This window comes from Macaca fascicularis, chromosome 1, assembly GCF_037993035.2.
Source record: "Macaca fascicularis isolate 582-1 chromosome 1, T2T-MFA8v1.1".
Lineage (NCBI taxonomy): Eukaryota > Metazoa > Chordata > Mammalia > Primates > Cercopithecidae > Macaca > Macaca fascicularis.
In genome coordinates this window covers 182,995,608-183,020,085 of record NC_088375.1, presented here as the reverse complement: position 1 = coordinate 183,020,085, position 24,478 = coordinate 182,995,608, and the positions used below count along the sequence as shown (strand labels likewise).

General features: G+C 38.4%; 1 protein-coding gene across 32 annotated transcripts in view; it reads left to right on the top strand.

The window, feature by feature from the left end:
* The window catches only part of OSBPL9 (oxysterol binding protein like 9), a 167,864-nt gene that overhangs the window by 103,023 nt on the left and 40,363 nt on the right, over window positions 1-24,478 (top strand). For 8 of the 32 annotated variants that reach the window (XM_005543385.3, XM_015435959.3, XM_074006893.1 and 5 more), the window contains 4 exons: window positions 14,575-14,643; window positions 20,066-20,161; window positions 21,255-21,302; window positions 22,930-22,959. In XM_005543385.3, the coding sequence (XP_005543442.3) occupies window positions 14,575-14,643; window positions 20,066-20,161; window positions 21,255-21,302; window positions 22,930-22,959 (243 nt within the window). Of the gene's footprint in view, window positions 1-3,801; window positions 4,063-4,132; window positions 4,229-4,349; window positions 4,515-14,574; window positions 14,644-20,065; window positions 20,162-21,254; window positions 21,303-22,929; window positions 22,960-24,478 lie in introns of those variants that run through there. The other 24 variants (XM_005543387.3, XM_005543386.3, XM_074006888.1 and 21 more) reach the window with 9 other exon arrangements.

Sequence of the window (24,478 nt, the reverse complement as noted above, 5' to 3'; positions counted from 1 at the left end):
TTGCTCTGTCTCTTCCAGCTCCGTTTTTTCCTATTTCATATGTCTTATAATTTTTTCTTGATAGCCAGACATGATGCATTAGGTAACAGGAACTTTTGTGAGTGGACCTTTAGTAATGTGGTGGTAAGGTGTGCATAGAGGGGAAACATTTTCAGTCTGTTAGTGAACTTTTGTCAGCTTCACATGTGCTTCTCAAGTTCATCCTGTAAGTGGGACAGTAGGGCTAGAGAGGACTGAAGTTGGGCATACATAGTAAATACCTTCTCCTACAAAGAAGCCTAGAGGGGATGCATTAGGGGATTTTTTTCCCCCAGTATTCACTGTGATGACCCTTATTGAGCTCCTGGAGGTAAAACTCACAAAACTGTGGTTCTCCTCCCTGCCCATATTACTACGTGTCCCTGGAGTTTATATCTTTCAGACTTGTCTGCACTGAGCTTCCACCAGTTTGTCAAATACAGATCAGGTTTCCCTACCACCCGTGCAGTTGAAAACCCACATACAACTTTTGACTCCCCCAGAGCTTAACTACTCACAGCCTGCTATTGACTGGAAGCCTTGCCAATAACATAAACAGTTGATTAACACATATTTTATACGTTTTCTGTATTGTATATTATATTCTTACAATAAAGTAAGAGAAAGATGTTATTAAGAAAATCATAAGGAAGATAAAACATATTTACTGTTCATCAAGTGGTTCCCGTGGGTGCTGGTTCCCATGGAGATTGCCCCTTGTGAGTTTTTGCTCAGGGAAGTTGTGATTCTCTGAATTTGCCTGTTGGTCTCCTAATTTGGGAGGTATCAGTTTTCCCTGTGACCTCACTTCTCTTACAGATTTAAGAGGAGTTGTTGGTTTTTCAGTTTGTTCAGTGTTTTACATGTTGTTAGAACACAGTGGTACTTCCAAGCTTCTTAACATGCCATATCAGAAATCTGAAGTCTCACCTGATTTGGCTTTTTATATTTTTTCTTCTTTTTTTCTTACATTGCTACCAAAAGCAGTTTTAATCTATGTCTGGGATTACATTAGAGCAGAATGTGATTTCTAGGTAAACATTATTGGGCTCCCTAGCAGAAATAATATTTTTGAAAGTAGTATATGAATTCTGTATAATTAAAATTTTCTTTTCATCTTAATAGGTATAGGTAATAGGCATGGCCTATATTTTTGCTCAACAGACTAAAATAGTAATTTAATCACCTAATAGCCTTAGTTATATAGTTGAAAGATGAGTTGAAAATCTGATTCATGGGTTGGAAATCACCTGTCACATATGAGTTTTAGGCGTTGGTCACTTTGTTTTGAAACAGCTTTGGGGTTTTTTCCTTTTTCAACTCATAATAGGCTTTAACAGCTTTTAGTTTGTTTCTGTTTTTTAACAACATGAGTTGTCAAATTTGATTATAGCTTCTTGGTACAAGATGGATAAATTTGCTTTGTGTTGTGTAATTTTTATTTTAAATGCTACATCTTTTATGAACACTAACTTTATATAAGATTAGGAAAATGAGAACTGCATGTCTGCAACAAATAGCTATCTGTAGTATTAAATTGTGAAAATGTAGACTTTGGATTGGAGCTGGGATCTCTTAATATGTAACTGTAACATAGAGTAAATAAGTATTTTGTCCCTTGTAGGGTCAAACAGTACAGTACACAGGCAGAATTAGAGATGTAGGGCTTTTTTTTTTTTCTTTTTTTTCCCCTGGCTTAGAGAACCGTTTGATCAGCTAATACGGAATTAAGTCCCTAGGGCTGCCCAGGCACAACATTAACTGCTAGAAAAGCAGCTATTAAAGGAAAATTTAAAAGAGTATTAGTGAAGGTTAAATACTGACCATGGACATCTGGCAAAATTGATGTTTTTTTTTCCCCCCTCCATCATTGTTTATAGTTTATTGTTATTTATCAGAGAATTAATGTCTATTTTCAGAATCTGTTACCATAAGAAATCCATTTGAGGACTTAGTATATGCCAGGAGTTCTACTAAATAATGATGATATAGTGCTGAACAGAATTAGATAGGATCCTCACTCCGTTAAGCTTACAGTCTAGTGGTATAGATCAACATTAAAGAATAACACAAATAGAAAGCAGAGCAGTGGTTCATGGGATTGACATGAGAAGCATGAGGCAAGCTCCCAGGTGATGGAAAATACTTTATTTCGTAATTGTGGTGGTTACAAGTGTGCATATGTTTATGAAAACATATTGTACATTTAAAATGGATACATTTTATCACATGTAAATTATGACTCAATAAAGTTAATTAAAAAGAGTAACTCAGGGTGGTGTGTGCGCTTGTAGTCCAGCTATTCCTGAGGCAGGAAGATCACTTGAGCCCAGGAGTTTGAGTTCAGCATGGGCAACATGAGACCTGCGAGACCTTGTCTCTAAAAAAATTTAAATAAATAACTAAGATAAATGTAAAATTACAGCTGTAGTAAGTTCCACAAAGGAGAGTTACATGGGCTATGATGATGTATGATAGCCAGAACTGACATTGGCAGGGAGGAAATGATGATGAGCAGAAGTAAATAAGTGAAGTGTGGGGATTGATGTCAAGGGGACAGTATAAAAGAAGTAACAGCATGTGCCAAGGCCCTAAAATTGGAAAGTCCTTGGCAAATTAAAGGAGTTTGAAGAAGGCCATTGTGTGCAAAGCAGAAAATAGGTACTATAAGGTAAAAGATGGAGCTAAGAGGTAGGTAAGGCTAAACCTTGTCAGCCATTGTTAAATATTGAATTGTATCCTAAGCACAACTCAGTGGAAAGCAGTTAAAGTTCTTTCATTGGGGGAGGCATTGAAGGGGTAATAAAATTGGTTATAGAAATACTGCTCTGGCCATAGTGTTGAGAATGAATTGGAGTAGCCAGAATAGCTTCAAGAAGACTTTAGTAAGATTATTCCAACAGGCCAGGATAGGGTGGTGGCAATGGAGAGAGATGGACAGAATGGAGTGTATTTAGGAGGTAAAAATGACAGAACTTGGTGATGCACTGAATGTGGAATGGGGGAGGTGTCTAGGAGGGCTGCTAGGTTTATGGTTTGCATATTAGCGTGGATGATAGTGGTTTCATTTACTGAGACAGGGAGCCCTGGCAGAGGACCCAGCTTTTAGAGTGGGTAGGGGGAAGGGGAGAGTGCCTCTGGTATTGGGCATTTTGAAGTGATTTACGTAAAACAAACTGAAGGTATCTTTAACACTGAGTCCAGCAGGTTAGCATATTTATTCAGCAAGCATTGCGCTTTTTTTTTTGTTTGTTTTTGGGGTCTTCAACTCCTGGCCTCGGATCCCCCCGCCTTCCCCCACCCCTCCCAGCCTCCGCCTCCCAAAGGGCTGGGATTACAGGAGTGAGCCACGGCGCCTGGCCAGCATCGCTGTTTGTGCCGTGTGCCCTGTGCTAGGTCTTGCAGTGGGTACCAGTAGAGCCATAAAAGTACAAAAGATAATTGGACGTTTAGTAGGTATAAGAAAAACCAGCAAGAGCGGAAAAGGAGCTGGTCCTCCAGATCAATAAGTTAATCACTTATGTCTGTGAGTCCCTGCATTTTGGGGGATTCTCTGTGGAGGTCCTCTAAGTCCAAACTTTTGATATAATTTGCAGTTTGCGCCATTTGGATTCCTGAAGCATCTTTACAAGCCACCTACATTCCTTATGGAGCTGTGGCACAACAGAAAGCCCACGATGTCTCACCGGATTAATAAAAACACAGGCGCTCACACTTTTGTTTACTGATACAGTATCTCCTCCCCCCGCTCACTCCCTCAACACCCACGCGACACAACTTTCCGGAAGTAAGCAAAATCCGTTATCAAAATGAAACTCCGGGGCCCAGGCTCCACAGCTGCCATAAACTAGATGGCACGTTAGAAGCCGGTGGGTGTAGGTGAGGCACGCTGGCGCCCGCGAGCCCTTCTCCAGTCGCCACCCAGTGGGAATCCGCAGGGCTGGAGCCCCGAAGCTAAGCTGAGCTTCCCAGAGCGCAACCTCCCTTTCCCCCAGCAGCGCCGGCGCCGCATAAGCCGCGTGTCCCCAGGCGCACTCCCCCAAGGTGAGCCCCCGCCCCCCGCGGAGGCGGCTGGGTCTCGGGTCTGGGCGGGGCCCTCCGTAAGCCCTCTTGGCGTTGCGCACCCCTCCTGCGAGCTGCCGGCGCCGTCGGCCTCTCCACCCAAAACTGGCCCAACCGCCAATCGTCGGCCTCTCACCTCCTACAGCAGGTGACCCATGGCCAATCGCCAGGGGTCTCTTTGCCAGGAGCCGCCAGGGCCAGCCAATCGGGGCGGCCTCTCCGCGGGGGAGGGGACCGGGAAGGGGTAGGGGGGGTGAAGGGGGTGTCCCGGGGGACGTGCTGAACCTCAGTCAGGACCGCCTGCGCCGCAGTCCGGGAATCCGGCCGAGGGGGGCAAGAAAAAGGGGTGTCCGGGAGCAGTCCCCGGCTCCCTCCCCTGGAGGCACAGAGGGCGGGGGCCTTGGCGAATGGCTTTCTTGCTGGCCACTTGCGGAGTGAGTAGACCCCGAGGGTCTGGGAGAGGGGCCGGCCCCTACCCCTGAGTCCCCGGGGTCCCGGCCGCCTGCCCCGGGCCAGGCCGGGGCGCCAAGGTCGTGCTCACCCAGCCTCCTCCCCGCTGCCCCCTGGTGTGAGTAGGACGACGTGGCTGCCCGGGCCCCTCTTCCTGGGGAGCTCTCCTCACTTCCTCAGCCTGGATGGAGTGGAGGCTGAGGCCAGGGCCTCCACTTCCACCAAGAGAGCATTCGCCCCCAAATCAGACTTTGGAGGAGGTCTCTCTTTTCCTGTTCATTTTTGTGGAACTCTATTTTCCTTTTGAAAGCTGTCTCAGAATATGTTTTTAAGCAGAAAAGTTAAGCTTTCTCTTATGCGAAAGCTTAATTTTGACCAGTTGCCCGTTAATAGAATCTCCAGTTGCAGGCCAAGTGTTTTTTTGGTGGTGGTTTATTTTTGGCACTGTGTTCGTGCCTGGCCCTGTATTTTTTGTGTATAAAGTAATTACGGATACTATTGTTTTTGAGTATGTGTGTCGGGAAGGAGGTGATTTTATGCTTTTTGGGTAGCTTGTGCAAAAATGCTGAAAACTTTGGTTTAGTTTTATGGGGTTCTCAGTCCAGCCGAGTTATGGAAAGTTGAGTGTAATTAATGGACTAGGAAGCATAGTTGAATAATGCACTTTTTGCTGACCATTCATACAGTATTATAAGTATTTGTTATGAAAGGTTGAGAGATGTATTGAACAAGAAAACTAGCTTTTGCTAATTTGAAGTAATACTTTGTTTTGCTTTTTGATTAAACTGTTTACTTTTAGCTGTATTAAGGAAGATAAAAAATCAAGTAATTCCTAGTTTCTCAATGGAGAAGCTGGAAGCATCTTAGAATAGTAGTTGCAGGTTTAAGAAGTTTTCACAGTGAACGTTAAAACTGGAAATTCTCACGCAGTTATGTATGAATAATCTATCTTGAACACTGCCTGTATTGAACTAAGCAGGTGATGAAGCCCTTTAATGAATACTGTTAGCATCTGTCATTTATTTTTACTTTAAATGTTGTATTGTTTTACTTTTTTTTTTTTTTTTTTTTAATGTGCAGCCCGACAAGAGACAACCTAAATAAAAATACCGTATTACCTTTCCTAGTTCAGGGAAGGTATATGATTAAAAATCAGATTTGGGCCAGGCGTCGTGGCTCAGACCTGCAATCCCAACACTTTCGGAGGCTGAGGCAGGAGAATTGCTTGAGCCCAGGAGCTGGAGACCAGCCTGGGCAACAAAGCCAGAACCCTCCCCCCGCCTCTGCCCCAATAAAAATTTTAAAATGAGTTGAGCATGGTGGTGTGCACTTGTGGTCCCAGCTGCTTGGGAAGCTGAGGTGGGAGGATCCCTTGAGCCCAGGAGTTTGAGGTTGCGGTGAGCTATGATGGCACCGCTGCACTCTAGCCTGGATGACAGAGAGCAAGAGTCTGTCTCAAAAAAAAAAAAAAAAAAAAAAAAGGCGGGCGCAGTGGCTCATGCCTGCCTGTAATCCCAGCACTTTGGGAGGCCGAGGCGGGCGGATCACTTAAGGTCAGGGGTTCGAGACCAGCCTGGCCAACATGGTGAAACCCCGTCTCTACTAAAAACACAAAAATTAGCCGGGCGTGGTGGCGGGCGCCTGTAACCTCAGCTACTCAGGAGGCTCAGGCAAGAGAATCGCTTAAACCCGGGAGGTGGAGTTTGCAGTGAGCCGAGATCGCGCCACTGCACTCCATCCTAGCAACAGCAAAACTCTGTCTCCAAAAAAAAAAAAAAAACCTCTTAAAGAAAAAAACAGATTTGTAGTCTGATTTGAGAGCTTAAATGAGAAACAAGAAAGATAACAGACAAGTTGCATCTGTTTCCAAAGTGTCCTGAGTTTGGCTTTGACAGAGATGAAGTTGTATTTGGAAGTGCCCTTCAGTAAATACGAGGCTGCAAAGGCTGTCTACTGGTCACGTTCATTTTGGTATTTCTGAAGTTCTATGATGCTTTTAATGTGACATTTTCCAAATGTTTTTTAATGTGAAAAGATTATTATATTTTGTACGCTCAGCCATCCCCACTTCAATCTCTGTTGATATTAAGATTAGCAGGGAATTTAACTGTAAGTTTGGTTCAGCCAGGGAAGAGCATTATTTTGATAGCACTGTGTTCTGCTGGTTGGAAAGTCAGGCACTCTCATGGTATGCACGCTACTGATTAAGAAAGGGGACGATGACAAGAAAATCTGATAATCAGGCTTTTGTTCAGAGAAGCAAATTCTAGGATGTCCCCTGGGATATGTTGAGTTCTATCTATAACTAAACTTTATACTGTAGAGTGATAACAGATATTTATGATGATTCTTATATAGAAAAAAGACTTTATGATTACTGTAGTATATTTAGAAAATTGTATTTAGGAAGCTTTTCAGTAAAGGTTTAAACAAAGATTGTTATGCTTGAAAGAATAGTTCTTATACTGACAATGTAATTAAGCCAAGTATTCCTCCTTGAATATTTTAATGAAGTTCTACCACACACGGGCATTTAAAGCTGCTTTCCATCTTCCTTATTTTCCATCTCCAGTCACCAGGTCCTGTTATGTTTGCCTTAGTAATATATTTCAGATTCGGCACTTTTTTCTAGATGATAATGCTTTAATTCAGGCCTTCATGGTCTCTCACCTAGACTTTTGCAAGGCTTTCTGACTAGTCTGTCATTGGACTCCCCTCACCCATCCTTTTTATCCAAAAACAAATTCGGAGTAGGTCGCTGCTCTTACAGTTAAGAATATGTTTTGGCTCCTCCTTGCCAGAGTCCAGCTGCCCAGCATGTTCTGGAGGCCTTCTTCATATTCTGGTCCTGATTTATCTCTGAGTCCGAACTCAGCTCCAGGTGCTTTACCCACGGTATTCGCTGTGAACTGTTTCTCATTGAGAACATGCTATGGCCTCTCAGAGTTACTTGTCTTTTCACAGCCTTTCCCTCTTGCTTAGATTACCCCACTGTATCTCAAGTGATAAGCCTCCAATTCTTCCTTAGCATACAGCTGCTGTGTTAACCTTTTCTATGATGCCTTCCTTCAGGCAGCGTGAGTTGTTACTCTTGTGTGTGCTACTACAGTACTTTGCTCATATCTCCATATTACAGCCTTCACTAAATTGTATTGTAAACTTTTTAACATACCTGATTCTTGCTTTAGACCCTGATTTCCTAGAGATCTGGGATTCTTACTCATCTTTGTATCCCCAAGGCCTTTGTCCCTAGTTTAGTGCATAGCACATAGTAGGTGTTCAATAAGTGCTTAAGAGATCAACATATGTGACATAATAATAGCCTAAGTGTGTAAACCTTTGACTCAGTTTTACTGGAGTTAGGTTTTTCCCTGCGAGTTAAAAATGTTTCCTAGGTCACCGAGCTCCCTGGTTGCTACCAGACATGAGAAATGGGGGATTTGAAAAATGTTTAGAAACAGTGTTAAAAATGGTGGGCAGAGCCGGGCACGGTGGCTCACACTGTAATCCTAGCACTTTGGGAGGCCCAGGCTGGCGGATCACCTGAGGTCAGGAGTTGGAGAGCAGCCTGGCCAACATGATAAAACCTCATCGCTACTAAACATACAAAAATTAGCTGGGCGTGGTGGTGGGTGTCTGTAAGCCCAGCCACTTGGGAGGCTGAGGCAGGAGAATTGCTTGAACCTGGGAGGAGGAGGTTGCAGTGAGCTGAGGTCACACCATTGCATCCTAGCCTGGATGACACAGTAAGACTCTGTCTCAAAAAAAAAAAAAAAAAAAAAAGATGGGCAGATTCCCAGCACTCCCCACCTTCTCCCCAATCTATAGGACCTCTAACATGATTAAAATAATACTAATAGTAGTATGAGTACTAATTGGTTCTGGGGTACTGTTAGTATCATAGGAAAAAGCATGTAGGCTAGCTAGAATGTCAGGGAAACTGCTATAAAGGTGAAATTTGAGCTCATTCCAGATGATTAGGTAATGCTTAATTATATTTGCTGTCAATATTATCTCTATTGTCCTTAAAGACATCCTTTGAAGATGATGATAGTGTCTGGCCATAATAGACATTCAATAAATACATGTGTCATTAATGAATGGTTTGGTTACTCTGTATGTGTGTGTGTACATGTGCGTGTGCAGGAGAGAGAGAAGAGAACTGTAGTTCCTCCCATATTGGGGTTCATTTATTTCTGGAGACACCTTTAGGAACTTGGCTTCTTTACTGTATTGACTGAACAACTTGTTTTTGCCAAAATATGCCACTTCAACTGAGTTATTCTGCTTACTCCATTGTTTCTTTGCGTTCTCTGCATTCCAGAGCGTGTTTTAAAATCGGTTGTGTTAGTCTTTCTCACTCAGTTTCAAGGTTACACTAAATGACAGTTTGCTTGAGTTTTGACATATTTTGTCATACCATGGAGGACTTGGCTGCAGTTGGAGCCTATAAATTCTTACTGTGTTTATTTAAATGAAATTAATTTTTATTAAGGTGAATACATAGGCCCCAATAACCAATATGGTTAGGAATTTATCCTCCTGGTGAAACTGGTTGTTTACCTGGAAGTATTGGCATCACAGAATCCTAGAGCTGGAGAGAATTTTCAAGTTCTAATTCCATTTCTACCTTATTATTATTATTATTATTATTATTATTATTATTGAGAAATCAGTCTCAGAGAAACCAAACGACTTGCCCACAGTCACATAACTAGAGAGTAGAATGACTAGGACCACAGCCTAGATGACTCTTGCTCTTTTTTCTCCAGAGAGAATCAGGGTGCTGCTCTGGCAGTCTCCATCCCTTGGTCACCTTGCCCCTCAAACCTTAGTACTTATTCCCATTTTTAGCCACTAATTTTGGCTTCCTTGAGATTCAGCATTCAGATCCAAAAAACATCATACATTCTTCTGTAAGAGAATATTGTTCCTCAGTTGGCCTCTTTGTGCTTCCCAGCTCCTCAGTCTGGGAGTATGCCTTTTCTGGTTATTCTCTATTTTCTTGCAGATTTGTTCTCTGCCCTTCTCTCTTCTGTGCTCTAGGAAGCTGACTGTTACAGCTTGCAGCATCTGGGATCCTTTATGCCTTGGCTTCTAGTTGGGGTTTAGCAAATGGGAAGCAGTGACAGAAAATGGAAGGGAGAAAAGGTCTCTGGAGTATTTATTCCTTCTGCTCCTTCTGTGCTTTGAGGCAGTTCTGGCAGTGACTGTCTTACAGCCATACATGTCCACTGAGTAGCTCCTCCTCTGGCCAATGGGAACCTTGTTTCCTTGTTCCTTCAGGCTACTTGCAGCTCCTAATTCCTGAGTACCTTAGCATCTCTTGTTAGTTTTCTTAGCCCTACTCTCACTTCTATAGGTACTATAGTCATTTGATTAAAGAAAAGTTCAAACATTGTATCTGATTATGCTGTTTCCTACCAGGGCCCACTGCTGTAATACTTTACCCGTCCCATTTCTGTTCAAATCCTACACTCTCAATTGCATCCTCTGTGAAAGCTCTCTCATCCTTATAACTTTCTCCTTTGAATTTCTTAATGCCTTTCTGATAACATTTTACCATGCTTGAATCAATTATTTGTAGACAGATATATATTCCCTCTAATAGAATGAAACTCTTTTAGATCTGTATCTGCTTCATCTTGGCATCCCCAAAGCATCCAGCACAGGGCCATAGTCATAAGAGATGCCCAGTGAATAAATAATTATTGTAACACTGAATTCTAAGGCCCAGCATAGTATGTGTAAAAATGTGCTCAGGATAAGATTTGGCATGAGACAATGAGTTTTTACAGAGACAAGAAGATTGTCATTGCGTTTCTTGTTTTACTACCATTTATTTCAATGTCTTTTTCTCCTAGTCAATTTCTCTTTCTTCTTAAAAACTTTTAGCCTTAGAAAAATTCAGCAGCCATATTTTACAACTACCAATATAATAAATCCCTTAAAATAACTATGAATTATTTATGATTTTTCCATGAATATTCTGATTTATAATCTGCAAGAACTTCTAGTTCCTTGATTACTTTTTGTGTTTAAATGTTAACAGGTAGGCACATTGCAGAATTCCTTAATTCATTTATAAAATTTTTATTGAGGACTTGCTGCAAACCAAACACTAGCCTGGGGGAGATAGTAGAGAATAAAACAAAGTCCTGTCTTGATTGACTTGTATTTTAGATCATCTTGGTAGATTTCTGACAATTAAACTCAGTAATTTTGTATGCACTTTTTAACAACTTTAGCAAAAACCGAATATGTTTTCCTCTGATACTCATTGGCAGCTAAAATCAGATATATGAAGACAGCTTTGGCATATCCTTCAGTGTTAATTTGTCAATTTGTTATATTCTGCTATAGAGATCCAGTCTTGTTAGATGAATATATCAAGTTTTGTTTTTGAAAACATTTCATAATCAAATTTTCACCAAGTATTAGGCTATAAAAATTTTGCAGTTATTTCAAAACTTGAACTATCTATCAGAATACTCAGTTTAAGAATTCACATATTTAATGTTAATTTTTCCTAGTGATTTGTAGAACACATTTCCAGGAAATTTACTCATTTTTGGTGGATCCTTAAAAGTAGACTCCAGATAGGCTTTCCAAAATGCTCTTAATCTGAGGTTGGGGAGTGGAAGAATATTTTTTTTCATCCTGTACTACTAGTAAACCTCTCAGAGTTTATTTAGATCCTGGAATGATTTACTCCATCCCTTCTAAGAAAGATATTGCGAGTAGCCTAAACAACTAAAGTATCTCGGAAGAAAAGTGTTGGCTGATTGCCGGCACTACATAGTCCAACAGTGCTTTGTTAGGTGGTGTGATGTAGTAGGTGTTTCCTTCTTTAAGAGATAGCTTTCTTGGATGTTGAGTCATGATCATGTTGGTGGCAGGAAGGATGTGGAAAAAAAAGCTTTGCCATCTCGCTTTGTTATATTGGCCACTTCATTATTTTATTTATTCCAGTATAGTGGTGATTACAAAGTTTTAAGTGCTTTTTGCTAGTGCGTGCTTTACCTTTAAATGATATTATACATTTGTTATCCTACTTTTTTGCTTGGAAAGGTGTATCTGAGCAGCTTTAGCATTTGCCACATTTACTCCTGGAAAACATTTTAGAATTTTAATAGATAATTTTCAAAGAATAATGCTTATGACCTTGCATGCTAAAATGGATATAAAATTTTCTAAAAATGTTCATAACCTGTAGTTTCTGAACATTTTTACCTAAAGCTTTTGAATGTAAATTATAAAATAAATGCATATTTATTTTAAAAAATTAAGCAACATGAATGTGTAAAATAAAAACTGAGAGTCCCTGTCTCAAATGTCCCCATTCCTCAATCCCATTCCCCAGGGGTAACTGCATGTGTTTTGTTTCATGTGTTATATTTCAGGGGTGTGTGTGTGTGTGTGTGTGTGTACATTTTTAAAAATGAAACTTGTAGTGCGTAAGTAAAATTACATAAAAATGCAACTTCAGTATTATTCATGTGTCTACTTATCTAGCATAAGGTAAGCACTCAGTTATTATTAACTGCATTGAATTCCAGTGTCTGTTTTATTTTTGTAGCTTGCTTTCTGCATTCAGAACCTGTAGACTCATTTCATTTTAGGTTTTGTAGGTTTTTTTTAAAGGCAGTTTGGTGGATTTTGAATCATCTGAGGCAATTTTATATGCCTTTCATGACATTTGTGTCTTAAAAATGCAGCTACATCCTGTATAGAGAGGGTGACCATATAATTTATTGCCTAAACTGGGATACTTGAGCGTGAAGGAGGCTGCTAATAATAATTTTGCTGAGACAACCAAGCATACACTGACTGTCCCAGGCAAACTAAAATATATGGTCATCCTATTTACAGACCTAAGGTTTTTGTTTGTTTTGGTAGTAACTTCTTCATATGGGTTTGCTGAATAAATTGGGAGTGTCTGGGAAAGACAAGCTGTCAGTGATTTAAATAGAGGAAAATGGTACCAATTCCAAACCTTTATTGTTTAGTTGTTTAAGTAACCAAATAACTTTATGGAGTTAGTATTTGTGTTTTGTTCTATAAGTCAAAGGGTGTATTAGTGTCAGATGAGGGTGTCATGAAGAGTAAGAAATTGTGTTAAGGGTTATTATTGAAGTTCATGCATTTTAGCTGTACCTGATTCCTGTTTGTAAAGCAGCTCATTTCTGTCAGAACTATATATGAGCAATTCAGATTTGTTTCATGTTATTTATTTTTTATCAGAAACTGAACATTACACATAAATCTTTCTTTGTAAATTTAAAGATAAAAGCAGTTCTGGTTTTTCAAAGCACTAACGTATGTTCAAAAATTAGATTCTTTTATGAAAAAAAAACTTTATTTATGTTGTTTGATTCTTTGTTACCAAGGTAATAATTAAGTACAATTTACCTTTTGTGGTTCAGTCATAATACCCAGGGCTTTCCTGAACATCTCAAATTGGAATATTTTTCCTGGTCTGTTTTCCATACTGTGTTTTACCACTTGTTTTGTCTGTTATTCATTCCTTTTTAAATTACCATTCTCTATTATCTTCTTGGGAGTTCATCAACTTATAGCTTGTTTTTAAAACGGATGTTGAATACAATTTAACTTATGCTTATAGCCTTTACTTGATTGTAGATCTCTGTGAAAATTGCCTGTATGTTATAGTATTATCTAGTTTTTCATTTGTTTTGTTTTTATTCCGTCAGTACTCATTGAGGGCCTTCTATACATAAGGACCTGGAGATATAGTGGTGAATCCTGGTTATCTAAGGCTCCAAATTACGAAGGGGAAGTAGAACACCTACCACTCTGTTACTTTACATGTATTACTCATTTCATCTCTCCAGTAACCTTGAGTAGTTTATTATTATACTCATGGATGAGAAAATGGAGGTGGAAAAAGTAATTTGGCTACATCACACAGGTAATTCATTAGAAAGTTGCAGATTCAGGATTTAAAACTATATGAGTCCTTAAAGCTCGTGCTCGTTTCCACTATGTCAAGGGCCTTCAGGCAGTTTTTAGATTACATTTTAGTGCCCTTCTGTCATTAATTCCTTTTAAACATCATTGTGATTTAATACAAAAGTATAATGGATTTGGTTAGAGGACTAGGTTGATATCCCTATTGAAAAAAAAAATTCAGCTGGATGATTTGGATAAGCACTTATAAAATAGGTTTAATATCTGTCTACCTTACTATATTACAATGATCAAATGAGAAAGCTTGGAAAGTGTCTAGTAGAGTACTTAATACTCTGAAAAATTTAGTATACATTGTGCATCCATGGTGTTAGAGCTGCTTACTTAGCACTACAGAAAAAGACCGTATTTTTTAGGACATTCTTGGGGTACCTAGCAGTTGGTAAGGTAGGTACAGCTACCATGTTGACAATAGAGAACCTAATTTGAAGGCTTAGATTATCAAGACATTGGCTTAAATGGAAAATAACTTCTCTAAGATACAGTGAAAGGAAAGGTTTAATACTAGGCTCAATTTTATGGATATTTTTGAATTGATAGTCTTCACTACAAATAAATTGATAGTTGAATATTCCTTAGGATTAAAAGAGGTGAAATTCTTAACCCCAGAACTTCCCTGTTCTTCTAAGTCCTGTTCTTCTCTTAGCAGAAATGGATAAACCACAGGGACAATAGGGATTGTAAATGTTTCCAAATTTTCAGTAATCCAAGGAAATCACAAATTAGTGTGCCTCACATAAAATCATGGTATAATTAATATTTCTGGTCTCTTTAATATACTTTTTTTCATCGTCAAACCCACTTTTGGTAGGGAGACAAAATGTCATTTCTCTAAAAACTTAATTTGCTAACTTAAATTTCTAAGGAACAGAAAAGCCATTATGTTTGGCATAGTCTCTTTTTTTTTTTTTAATTTGCCACTTGCTGCTCATGTACCTACTTTTCCTCTGTGTAGTTACAGATTTTTCTCTTATTATTCCTTTACTTGATTATTGATGTTAGACTCACAGCATGGTAACTTTCTATTCTCTCTTTTCCTTACTTTTATGGAAGATCAGTACCACACTTGCTTTTTTCCAGTCTTCTGGTATCTCTCCAGTTCTTGAATTTTCAAAAATAATTGTAAGTGATTGAATTGTAAGTATGCTCTATACTTCTTTCTTTGGATGAAAGCTTATCTGTGATGCATGTCATCTCAAATTGCTAATTGTGAACATAAACTTTCCAATATTCTCATATTTTAATCAAAATGACATTCCTGCTAAGTTTTCATTACTTTTCTTATAGGGTGTTTGTTTTGCTAATTTTAAAAAAAAGTCTACTTTTGTCCAGATTCATGCCATTTATTTTTCATTAGGAGGCTTGTTCTTTGTTTTTCCTTTGTTAAGTTTTTAAGCCGTTGTTTTATTTTACAATTCTACTACTGATAACTTACCTGTTTTTCTTGTTATTCTGAATTTTCTATGAGACTAAGAATAATTTACTTCTAATATATTCTCTTTTTCTCTTTTTACAACATATTTTATTATATAAGATTTTGCCCTATAAGAGAAAGTACTGCATATAGGACACTTAATCCTTTAAGTTTTCACTGTGAAATAAAATTAGATATGAAAATAATTAGTCATTTGTGAATTTCTTTTTACAACGTTGTTACTCAGCCTTCCTGTTCTACCTTATTCTCGGTTCCTCAGGTCACCCATAGGTTTCTTAATTTCCGGATTCTGGACTCAAGAACTTCACCTTTATCTCCACTGTTCATTATTCTTCCTCTGTCAGCAGGAATTCCTTTAAAAGCTCCTACTCTGCCTCGGGAATTGACTCTCGTATTGTTTTACTAAGGAAGTGTCTCTCCAAAGCAACTATAATTTATATGTACTTCAGACAGTTTCAAGGACTTCTCTTGCAGTACTCCTTTTAATGGGGGTAAAACATGCAGTTATGTGTATGTGTAAAGTATAAATAGTGTTTAATGTCCTAACTAAAATAATTAAAAATTGATTTTGCTGACATTTGTTAGATTTTAAGTTCCTTCTGAAAAAAGTAGTGTTGTTTAATTTAAGAATTAGAAAGGTAGTAGGAAGTACCGACATATAATTTTGGGGCAGTTTGATATTCTTCTACAAGTCTAGGTACATTATTTTAGAAACTCCCCTTAAATTGGTCCAGATGTATATGTTTCTCTTTCTCTCTCTGTTAAACTGGATACATAGATCCTGGATGATATAGAAGTATGTGTTATTCTTCTTGACTTTATATATCTACTTTAGGTTTTGCTTCTTTCTCTCTTTCCCTTCTTCCCTCCCTCCCTCCCTTCCTTCCATCCTTCCTTCTCTCTCTCCCTCTCTCTCTCCCTCCCTTCCTTCCTTCCTCCTTTCCTGTCATCTTTCCTTCCCTTTTTTCTTCCCTTCCCCTTCCCCTTCCTTGCCCTTCCCTTCCCTCTTTTCCCCCTCCTTCTCCCCCCTCCCTCCCTCCCTCCCTCCCTCCCTCCCTCCCTTCCTCCCTTCCTTCCTTCTTTCCTTCTTTCCTTCCTTCCTTCTTTTCGACGGGGTCTTACCCTGTGCCCAGGCTACAGTAGCTTTATTAATAAAGTGTTTTTGAAAACCAGAGACTATTTTTTTTTTTAGCATACTCGCCACAGAAGTGGTTTTTCTTTACATAGATTTCTAAATTTTATGATTAGATTGAAGTTTAATTTCTATTGAGATTCTTCTAATTTAATTTCTTGTTATATCATAGACCATTTTGTCTTTATTTCTCTATAACTGTTGTGTATAATTTAAACTTTAAATGAATTCATACAGGAATCGTCTAATTAGAGCTGTGGCTCACATCAGTGTAATAAACCAAAGAGCAGCAACCTCTTTGGTCCTGAGTGCCAATAATGTGACAATCCCTTCAGTTACTACTGAAGGACCTGGACAAAAGAGAAGGAAAGACAACATGGAGAAAAGACTTGAGGGAGTAGAGAATAGGAGAAAGAGAACAGAAAGGCAAGAGAAATCTCGGGGAAAAGAGGTCATGAGGAAGACCCATGTTGTGGCATCAACAATTTCCAGTCACTGTAGCCAGCGCCATGTGTGTTCATTTAACACTGAGCTGGCCCTGATGGGTATAGTGATTAATGAATGGCATAGTTCCTGCCCTTGTGGAGTTTTAGTCCTTCAGAGAAGTCACTCAGGTATTTAATTATGATAAAATGTGATAAATGTTAGATAGAGCAAATACAGAGTACTAGAATGTTTATCTACTTGACTCCCAACTTGTTCTCAAAAGCTACTGTAAGAAGTATGAAGTCACACTCTTGTCTGAAAGGATCTGCCCTATTCTCAGTTCTTTTCAAAGACAGACCACCCTCAATATGGTAAAGGACTATATTCTTAGTCCTGTTTAAAACTTGGCCAGGCAGAGTGGCCCACACTTTGTAATCTCAGCACTTTTTAGGACACTGAGGTGGGAGGATTGCTTGAGCTCAGGAGTTTTTATTTTATTTTGCAAAAAAGCAAAATAAAAATTTATCTGGACTTGGTGGCACATGCCTGTAGTCCCAGCTACTGTGGAGGCTGAGGTGGGAGGATTCCTTGAGCTCAGGAGGTTTAGGCTGCGGTGAGCCCTGATTGCACCACTGCACTCCAGCCTGGGTGACAGAGCAAGACCCTGTCTTACAAAATAAATAAAAATAAAACTGCATTAAAAAGGATTAATATGAATAAATGTTATTGCTTAGTGTTGTAAATGTTGAATAGAAAGAGGAACAGTTAATACTTCAGGAGAATTTTTATGAAATAATCTACATTAGGAAGTAATGGGTTTCTCATCTCATGAGATACTTAAGAAAAGACTAGATGACTTTCAAAGATGTTATGAAAAGAACTTCTGCGAATGGGAGGTTGAATTAGGTGACTGATGCTATAAGTCACAATATAAAGTCATACTTGTGTTTTCTTCTAGAGTATTAGTTTTACTAGATTTGAGAAAACACTTGTTAACTACTTGTTCGTGTTGTTGATGAATTTTATATGATATTTTATTGGTTGCAGATGGGGCACTGTATACATAGATTTTCCTTTTAAGTACATGAAAAATTTGTGCATTACTATGCAAGGATGATTGGGCCAGTTCTGGGACTGTCATTATAAACCTCTGGTTATACATTACCTAAAGAAAAATGGGTTGATGAGTAGATCTTTGGCTTGGACCTTGTGAAGTGTGAAGTTTAGGGTTAAAAGAAGGTTGTAGAAGACTATCTAGAGGCAAGTCTAAGGAGAGAGTCAAGGTGAGGTTTATATGATTCTACGAACATCAAAAGGTTGTTTCTGAAGAATTGATTTAGGTAGGGTTCAGATAGCAGTAATTTAAATCTGTTTCTATTCAGTCACTGGACAATTTTTAATCTAATCGGTTATTTGTTTAAAAAGGATGTTTTAGTTAGATTTTTACAATATTAATTCTAAATGGATTCAGAAGAGTGAAAATACTTAAATATCACTTTTCCCCTCTTGTTTAGATGCTTTTTTATTCATTTATGAATATGCCATCAACCTTTTAAAATATTTACTAAAAACGATATATTTAGCTGATTTTAGCTGTGTCTTCATAGTTTAATTATTGATAATCATGTTACATTGCTGTGTGAAACAAAACAAAACCAAAAAACCAGCCAAACAGTCCTGATTTTTCTGTGGCACAGTAACATGGAAATAAATTACTCCTTTCTTTGATAGGGCAGTACTCTAATATCTATGAAATATGATGTATTTATCCATTTCTATATCTTTTATCACCAAACTGTATATTTTAAATGTCTCTAACAGGAACTTCTTTGGGTTATCTTTAAAAATGAAGATGTGTAAACACAGTTTTATAAATATATCTGGATTTTGTATACATTGTTTATTAAGATTTTTTTTTTTTCTTCAACTTTGTTTTTGTACATGTCATCTCATCGGGAAGGGGCTTTGTAATACTCATTGTCAAACAGTTTCTTGACACGTATGTAAAAAAAAAGTAGATATATTTATCACCTTTGAATTTGAAAAAGAAAACAAATTATGAGATAAGTTGATTTTTCCCATGGTCTTAATAGGACTTAGATTTTTATTTAAATTCTATTTTTTCTTTGGTTCCGAATTTTTGAATTTTAGTTTGGGGAGAGCAACAGAAGTACTATAATAGTAGTAATTGATAGTGTCACTAGTTGCTGTCTTTAGTAGAGGTAGTAGCGGCTGTACTAATAATAGGAGGAGGAGGATGTCCGTATTTGGCAGGTAAGAAAACCGAGGTTTAGACAGCCACAATATTGTGTTAGTGAATGCACTGGAATTAGAAACCAGATTTGCCAGCCCATTGCTGTTTCTATAATACCATAACATCTCAATTTGGTGTTTTGAGATAATGGTTGTAAAAGTGCTTTAATGATAAGGTATACAAAGATCAGGTGTTGCTGTAATATAAAATAAACTTTGGCTTCAGTTTACTAAAATGAGAATGTGAAAATAATCAGCATGCTTTGGGCAAAGGCAGGGAGGAGATGACGAGTGGAAGTCAAGTGTGAGATGGATATGTTGATCAAGTATATTTTACCCATTTAGTGCAGAGTATTGTGGTTGGGTTGGGATTTTTACGGTAGCGGTTCCTAACCCTCAGTCCCCTGCTTAACCGTATGATGACTGGGCATGAAAATGTGGCATGGTGGTTGTCATATTGTCTCCAACTGTTTTGTGTTTTACACCCGGGATTGATGTATTTTTTAGTCAGAGATGATTAAGAACTCAGAGGTTTCTTTTGGCTAAAGTTAAAACATAAGAATCCAATGCTCTTGGAGCTTAAACTCTTTAAGTATGCAAAAAGTAGGACATGCAAATGATACACTTTTAGACTGAGAAATAAGTAGGCCTTCTAAATAAATAAACATCTATACCCTGTCTAAGTGTACTGTTCACACCAAGGGTGAAAGGGAGTAGGAAACTTGACTAGGAGAGGTGTTGTTTCTTTCACTTAGAGAGGGGCCACTTCTTAGAAGAGGAGAAAATTTAGAGGTTCGTTCTTTAGTAGGGGAGGAGGGAGGAAAACTTCAGAGATCATGGGGTGAGTTGAGGAATGGGAGAACCAAACAGTGAGAATATGAAGTTAACATTTAGGGAAGGGAGGAATGAAGTGAACGAAAAGGGGGAAAATAGGACGTAACATAGGAGGGTTTTGTTTATGTTCCTTTGTTAAATTACTGTGGTTCTGGTGGTGATTGGGAGCCAATTACAGGGTTTGGGGGAGATAAGAAAGTGATTCTGGAGAGAAGAGTAAATCCAATTTGAGCAGCAGCAAGTGTAATTGATGAGAAGGGAAGCAGCGTTCCAAGTTAATGAGGAAGGTTGATGTACCGCTATTTAAATAGACCTAACACTTAAATAGACCCATTATTTGTGTCAAAGTAGAACTGTATTTTAAAACTTGAAATGTCTTCATGTATGAAGGAAGAAGTATTTTGTGTACTATTAAACATTGCTTGGGTTCTGGTAGATTCATTGCAAATTCTCTCTTTCTCTAGGGTTTGGATTCAGGATTTGTTCCTAGTGTCCAAGATTTTGATAAGAAACTTACAGAAGCTGACGCTTACCTACAAATCTTGATTGAACAATTAAAGGTATGGCATTAATTTGTATATTAAATTTATATAAATAGAAAATGTTACTGAGCTTGATTTTTTAGTAAAAACAGTTACTTGATGTTAATTTACAGCCCTCGTGTGGTTCTTCAGCAGTTTTTAAAGCAGACTTGATAGGTGACTTATTCAAAGGTCTTTGTCTCTAATTATATTAGTAAATAGCATATTTACATAATGCTTTTTTGGTCATTAAGAAAAAGGTAAATATGTAGGCATAATTAGAAAAAAAATAATTCTAGATTTGGTTCATATTCTGTTTAAAATTTCCACGAAACTGTGTTTTAGTGGCTCAATTTCTTTTTTTGTTTGTTTTTTGAGATGGAGTCTCTTTCTGTCACCCAGGCTGAAATGTAGTGGCATGATCTCGGCTCACTGCAACCTCCGCCTCCCGGGTTCAAGCAATTCTTCTGCCTCAACCTCCTGAGTATCTGGGATTACAGGTGCCTGCCACCACGCCTGGCTAATTTTTATATTTTTAGTAGAGACAGGGTTTCACCATATTGGCCAGGCTGGTCTCGAACTCCTGACCTCGTGATCCGCCTGCCTCGGTCTCCCAAAGTGCTGGGATTACAGGCGTGAGTCACCGTGCCCTGCCTAGCAGCTCAATTTCTAATGCTTTTTTAATTTGAGGGAGATGGAATATGGGGAAGTGATTTTTCTACCTCCTTTATCATTACTGAAATGAATTGTCTCCTTCAGTTCCTACTTTAATTAAAAGCAGAGGTGCTAGGAAAAGGACTGTTGATAAACTTCGAAAACAAAGCGGAAAAAACTTCAAGTTTGAATTGATAGTTCAATTTCTTAAAAGTCGTCTGTTTTCTTTTGTTTATAATTCTTCCAGAGTGATTGATCTTGACCAGTTAAAATGATTTCATATGATAGAATTTGATACAGTAGAATTTGACTTCGATTGAGTGCCTTGAAAAAAAATACATGTTGTCTTGAAAATAACATATAAATCATCCCTGGACGAAATGTGTTTAAGAACTAATGTTTGCTTTTCTGTGTTTAGTAAATGTACACAGTGTAGTAAAGTGACTTGATACTATAACCATTTTTAAAAATCTTGTAGCTCTTTGATGACAAGCTTCAAAACTGCAAAGAAGATGAACAGAGAAAGGTAACTTCCATAACCATGATTTTGACGTTAAAAATTGTAAATTCCACAGCCTTTTGGAGAAGACTAAGTACCTTAGTGTGTTTTTACTTATTATAATAATATTATTGACCTACTATAGTATTACTGCCATATGGACCTCAAGGGCACTTTTCTGATAAATTTCTGTTATGATTTCTTAAGTAAACAAAAGGATAATGTACAGAGTTGTGGGAGTTGTTTTGTTTTGTTTCATTTTGAGACAGAGTCTTGCTCTGTTGCCCAGGCTGGAGTGCAGTGGCACGATCTCAGCTCGTTGCAGCATCCACCTTCTGGGTTAAAACGATTCTCCTGTCTCAGCCTCCCAAGTAGTTGGGATTACAGGCATGCGCCACACCTGGCCAATTTTTTTATTTTTAGTAGAGACGGGGTTTCACCATGTTGGCCAGGCTGGTTTCAAACTCCTGACCTCAGGTGATCCACCCACCTCGGCCTCTCAAAGTGCTGTGATTACAGGTGTGAGCCACCACACCCAACCTAGAGCTTTAATATAATACCTTTTCTGTATTATATTCCTAGGAGTAAGTTATTTCCTTTTCCTGTATCATATGTTGAAGGTAGAAAGTTATTATATTTACATATGGTCACTTCAGATACCAATAAACCAACCAGCAAGAATATTCAGAATAAATAAAAAGCCATATATGAAGAAACAAATCATGTTTTAATTATGGGTTTAATTATGGTTCTTTATTGTCCCCCACTTGCATTTCTGACAGCCACTTTGTAGTTTGCATATTGTCTTTTTTCTAATTAACATTTTTCCCCTCCTTGGCTATATTTCTTTTTTTGCTTTTCTGTTGACTATATAGCCTTGCATTTGGCTCTTTTATACCTGTTAATAGTAACTCATGTTCTAACTCACCTTTCATTCTTAGTTTTGGGATTTAGTTCCATGTCATTTTAAAACAACTTAGGAAAGATAAATGTGATTTCAAAATAAGTGAAATTCGTAGAAAAACCAAAACTTGTTTTCAGGTAAGGAATAAGAATTTTTTTGTTGTTGTTGTTGTTGTTTGTTTTGTTTTGAGACGGAGTCTTGCTCTGTCACCCAGACTGGAGTGCAGTGGCACGACCTCGGCTCACTGCAAGCTCTGCCTCCCAGGTTCACGCCATTCTGCTGCCTCAGCCTCCTGAGTATCTGGGACTACAGGTGCCCGCCAGCACGCCCGGCTAATTTTTTGTATTTTTAGTAGAGATGGGGTTTTACCATGTTGGCCAGGATGGTTCTCGATCTCCTGACTTCATGATCCTCCCTCCTCGGCCTCCCAAAATGCTGGGATTACTGGCTCGAGCCACCATGCTCAACCAGGAATAAGAATGTTTTATATTATTCTTACAAACCTTAAATTGAATCACATGAATTTTATTAAAGAGGGTATATAATTCATAAAATGTCTGGAATTTTTATACAAATAATTGATTTAGATAAAAAACAAAATATAACAAAAAGTACTCCCTTTCCAACTTGTTTGTACTCACTTAGAATGAGTACATTTTGGTAAAATTCTTTAAATGACTAGCCAGTAAAAAGCAACTGTGCTTCTTTGTCCTTCTGATTATTTCTGTTTAAACTTACTATTTTTCACAGAAAATTGAAACTCTCAAAGAGACAACAAATGTAAGTTATATATTTGATACACTCTGACTTTGCATTAGAAAATGTTTTAAAATGTTTTTTCTATTTTAAGCTGCCACTATTGATGACAGCAATTGAAATGTTAGTTTTTATGAATTTATAAAGGGGTGCTTAAGCATTGATTATTTTCTAAAGGAATTTAAAATAATGCTAATAGAATAAGCTCCTTAATTGAAATTGACTTCATGTACCATTTACCTGTTTCTGGTCTTGTCTGAAACCTTGGATAAAACGTGTCATCCATGTACAATGGATATATTATTTCATATTTTTTAAAAATTAATTTCTTTGATTCTTAAGACAGGGTTTTACTATGTTGTCCGGGTCTCAACTCCTGGGCTTAAACCATCCTCCTGCCTCAGCCTTCAAAAGTGGCGGGATTGGCCGGGCATGGTGGCTCACGCCTGTAATCCCAGCACTTTGGGAGGCCGAGGTGGATGGATCACCGGAAGTCGGGAGTTCCAGACCAGCCTGACCAACATGGAGAAACCCCGTCTCTACTAAAAATACAAAATTCGCTGGACGTGGTGGCTTATGACTGTAATCCCAGCTACTCTGGAGGCTGAGACAGGAGAATTGCTTGAACCTGGGAGCCAGAGGTTGCGGTGAGTTGAGATCGCACCATTGCACTTCAGCCTGGTCAAAAAGAGCGAAACTCTGTCTCAAAAAAAAAAAAAAAAAAAAAAAAGTGATGGGATTGTAGGCATGAGCGACTGCAACTGGCTTCTTTCTTATTAAAATATATTGTAATTCAAGTTTTCTGATAGAGTGGACTTCTGACATTATATAATGGGCTACTAATGAGATGTGTAGCTTGCTCAAAATTTTAAAACAGGCAAAATAATAATTTGATTCACCAGTGTTTTGACAGGATCCTTTATTCTTCATACTTCCATCAAAGTCTTTTTTTTTTTTTTTTTTTTTTTTTTTTTTAAAGAAACAGGGGTCTTGCTGTGTCATCCAGGCTGAAGTACAATGGTGCAGTCATAGCTCACTGCAGCTTCGAACTCTTGGGCTCAGACAGTCCTTCTGCTTCAGCCTAGGGCTGTAGGCACATGCCACCACGCACGGTTGATTTTTATTTTAATTTTTTGTAGAGATGGGATTTTGCTATGTTGCCCAGGCTGGTCTCCTAGCCTCAAGCGATCCTCCTTCCTTGGCCTGCCAAAGCAGTGGGATTACAAGTGTGAATCACCATACCCAGCCCATCAACTTCTTAGGTAGATTTCTTAGGGTTGCTGCTGTTGATGTAAGAATCTGGAAGTTAATCAGATTCGTATGTCTTTCTGTTTGAAGTGTTGAAAAACCATTTGGAGCCAGGCACGGTGGCATGTGCATGTAGTGCCAGCTACTTGGGAGGCTGAGGCAGTGGGATCGCTTGAGCCCATGAGTTTGAGGCTGTAGTGTGCGATAATCATGCTTGTGAATAGCCACTGCTATCAGGCCTGATCAGCATAGTGAGACCTTGTCTCTTAAAAAAGAAAAAAGAAAAAAATATATA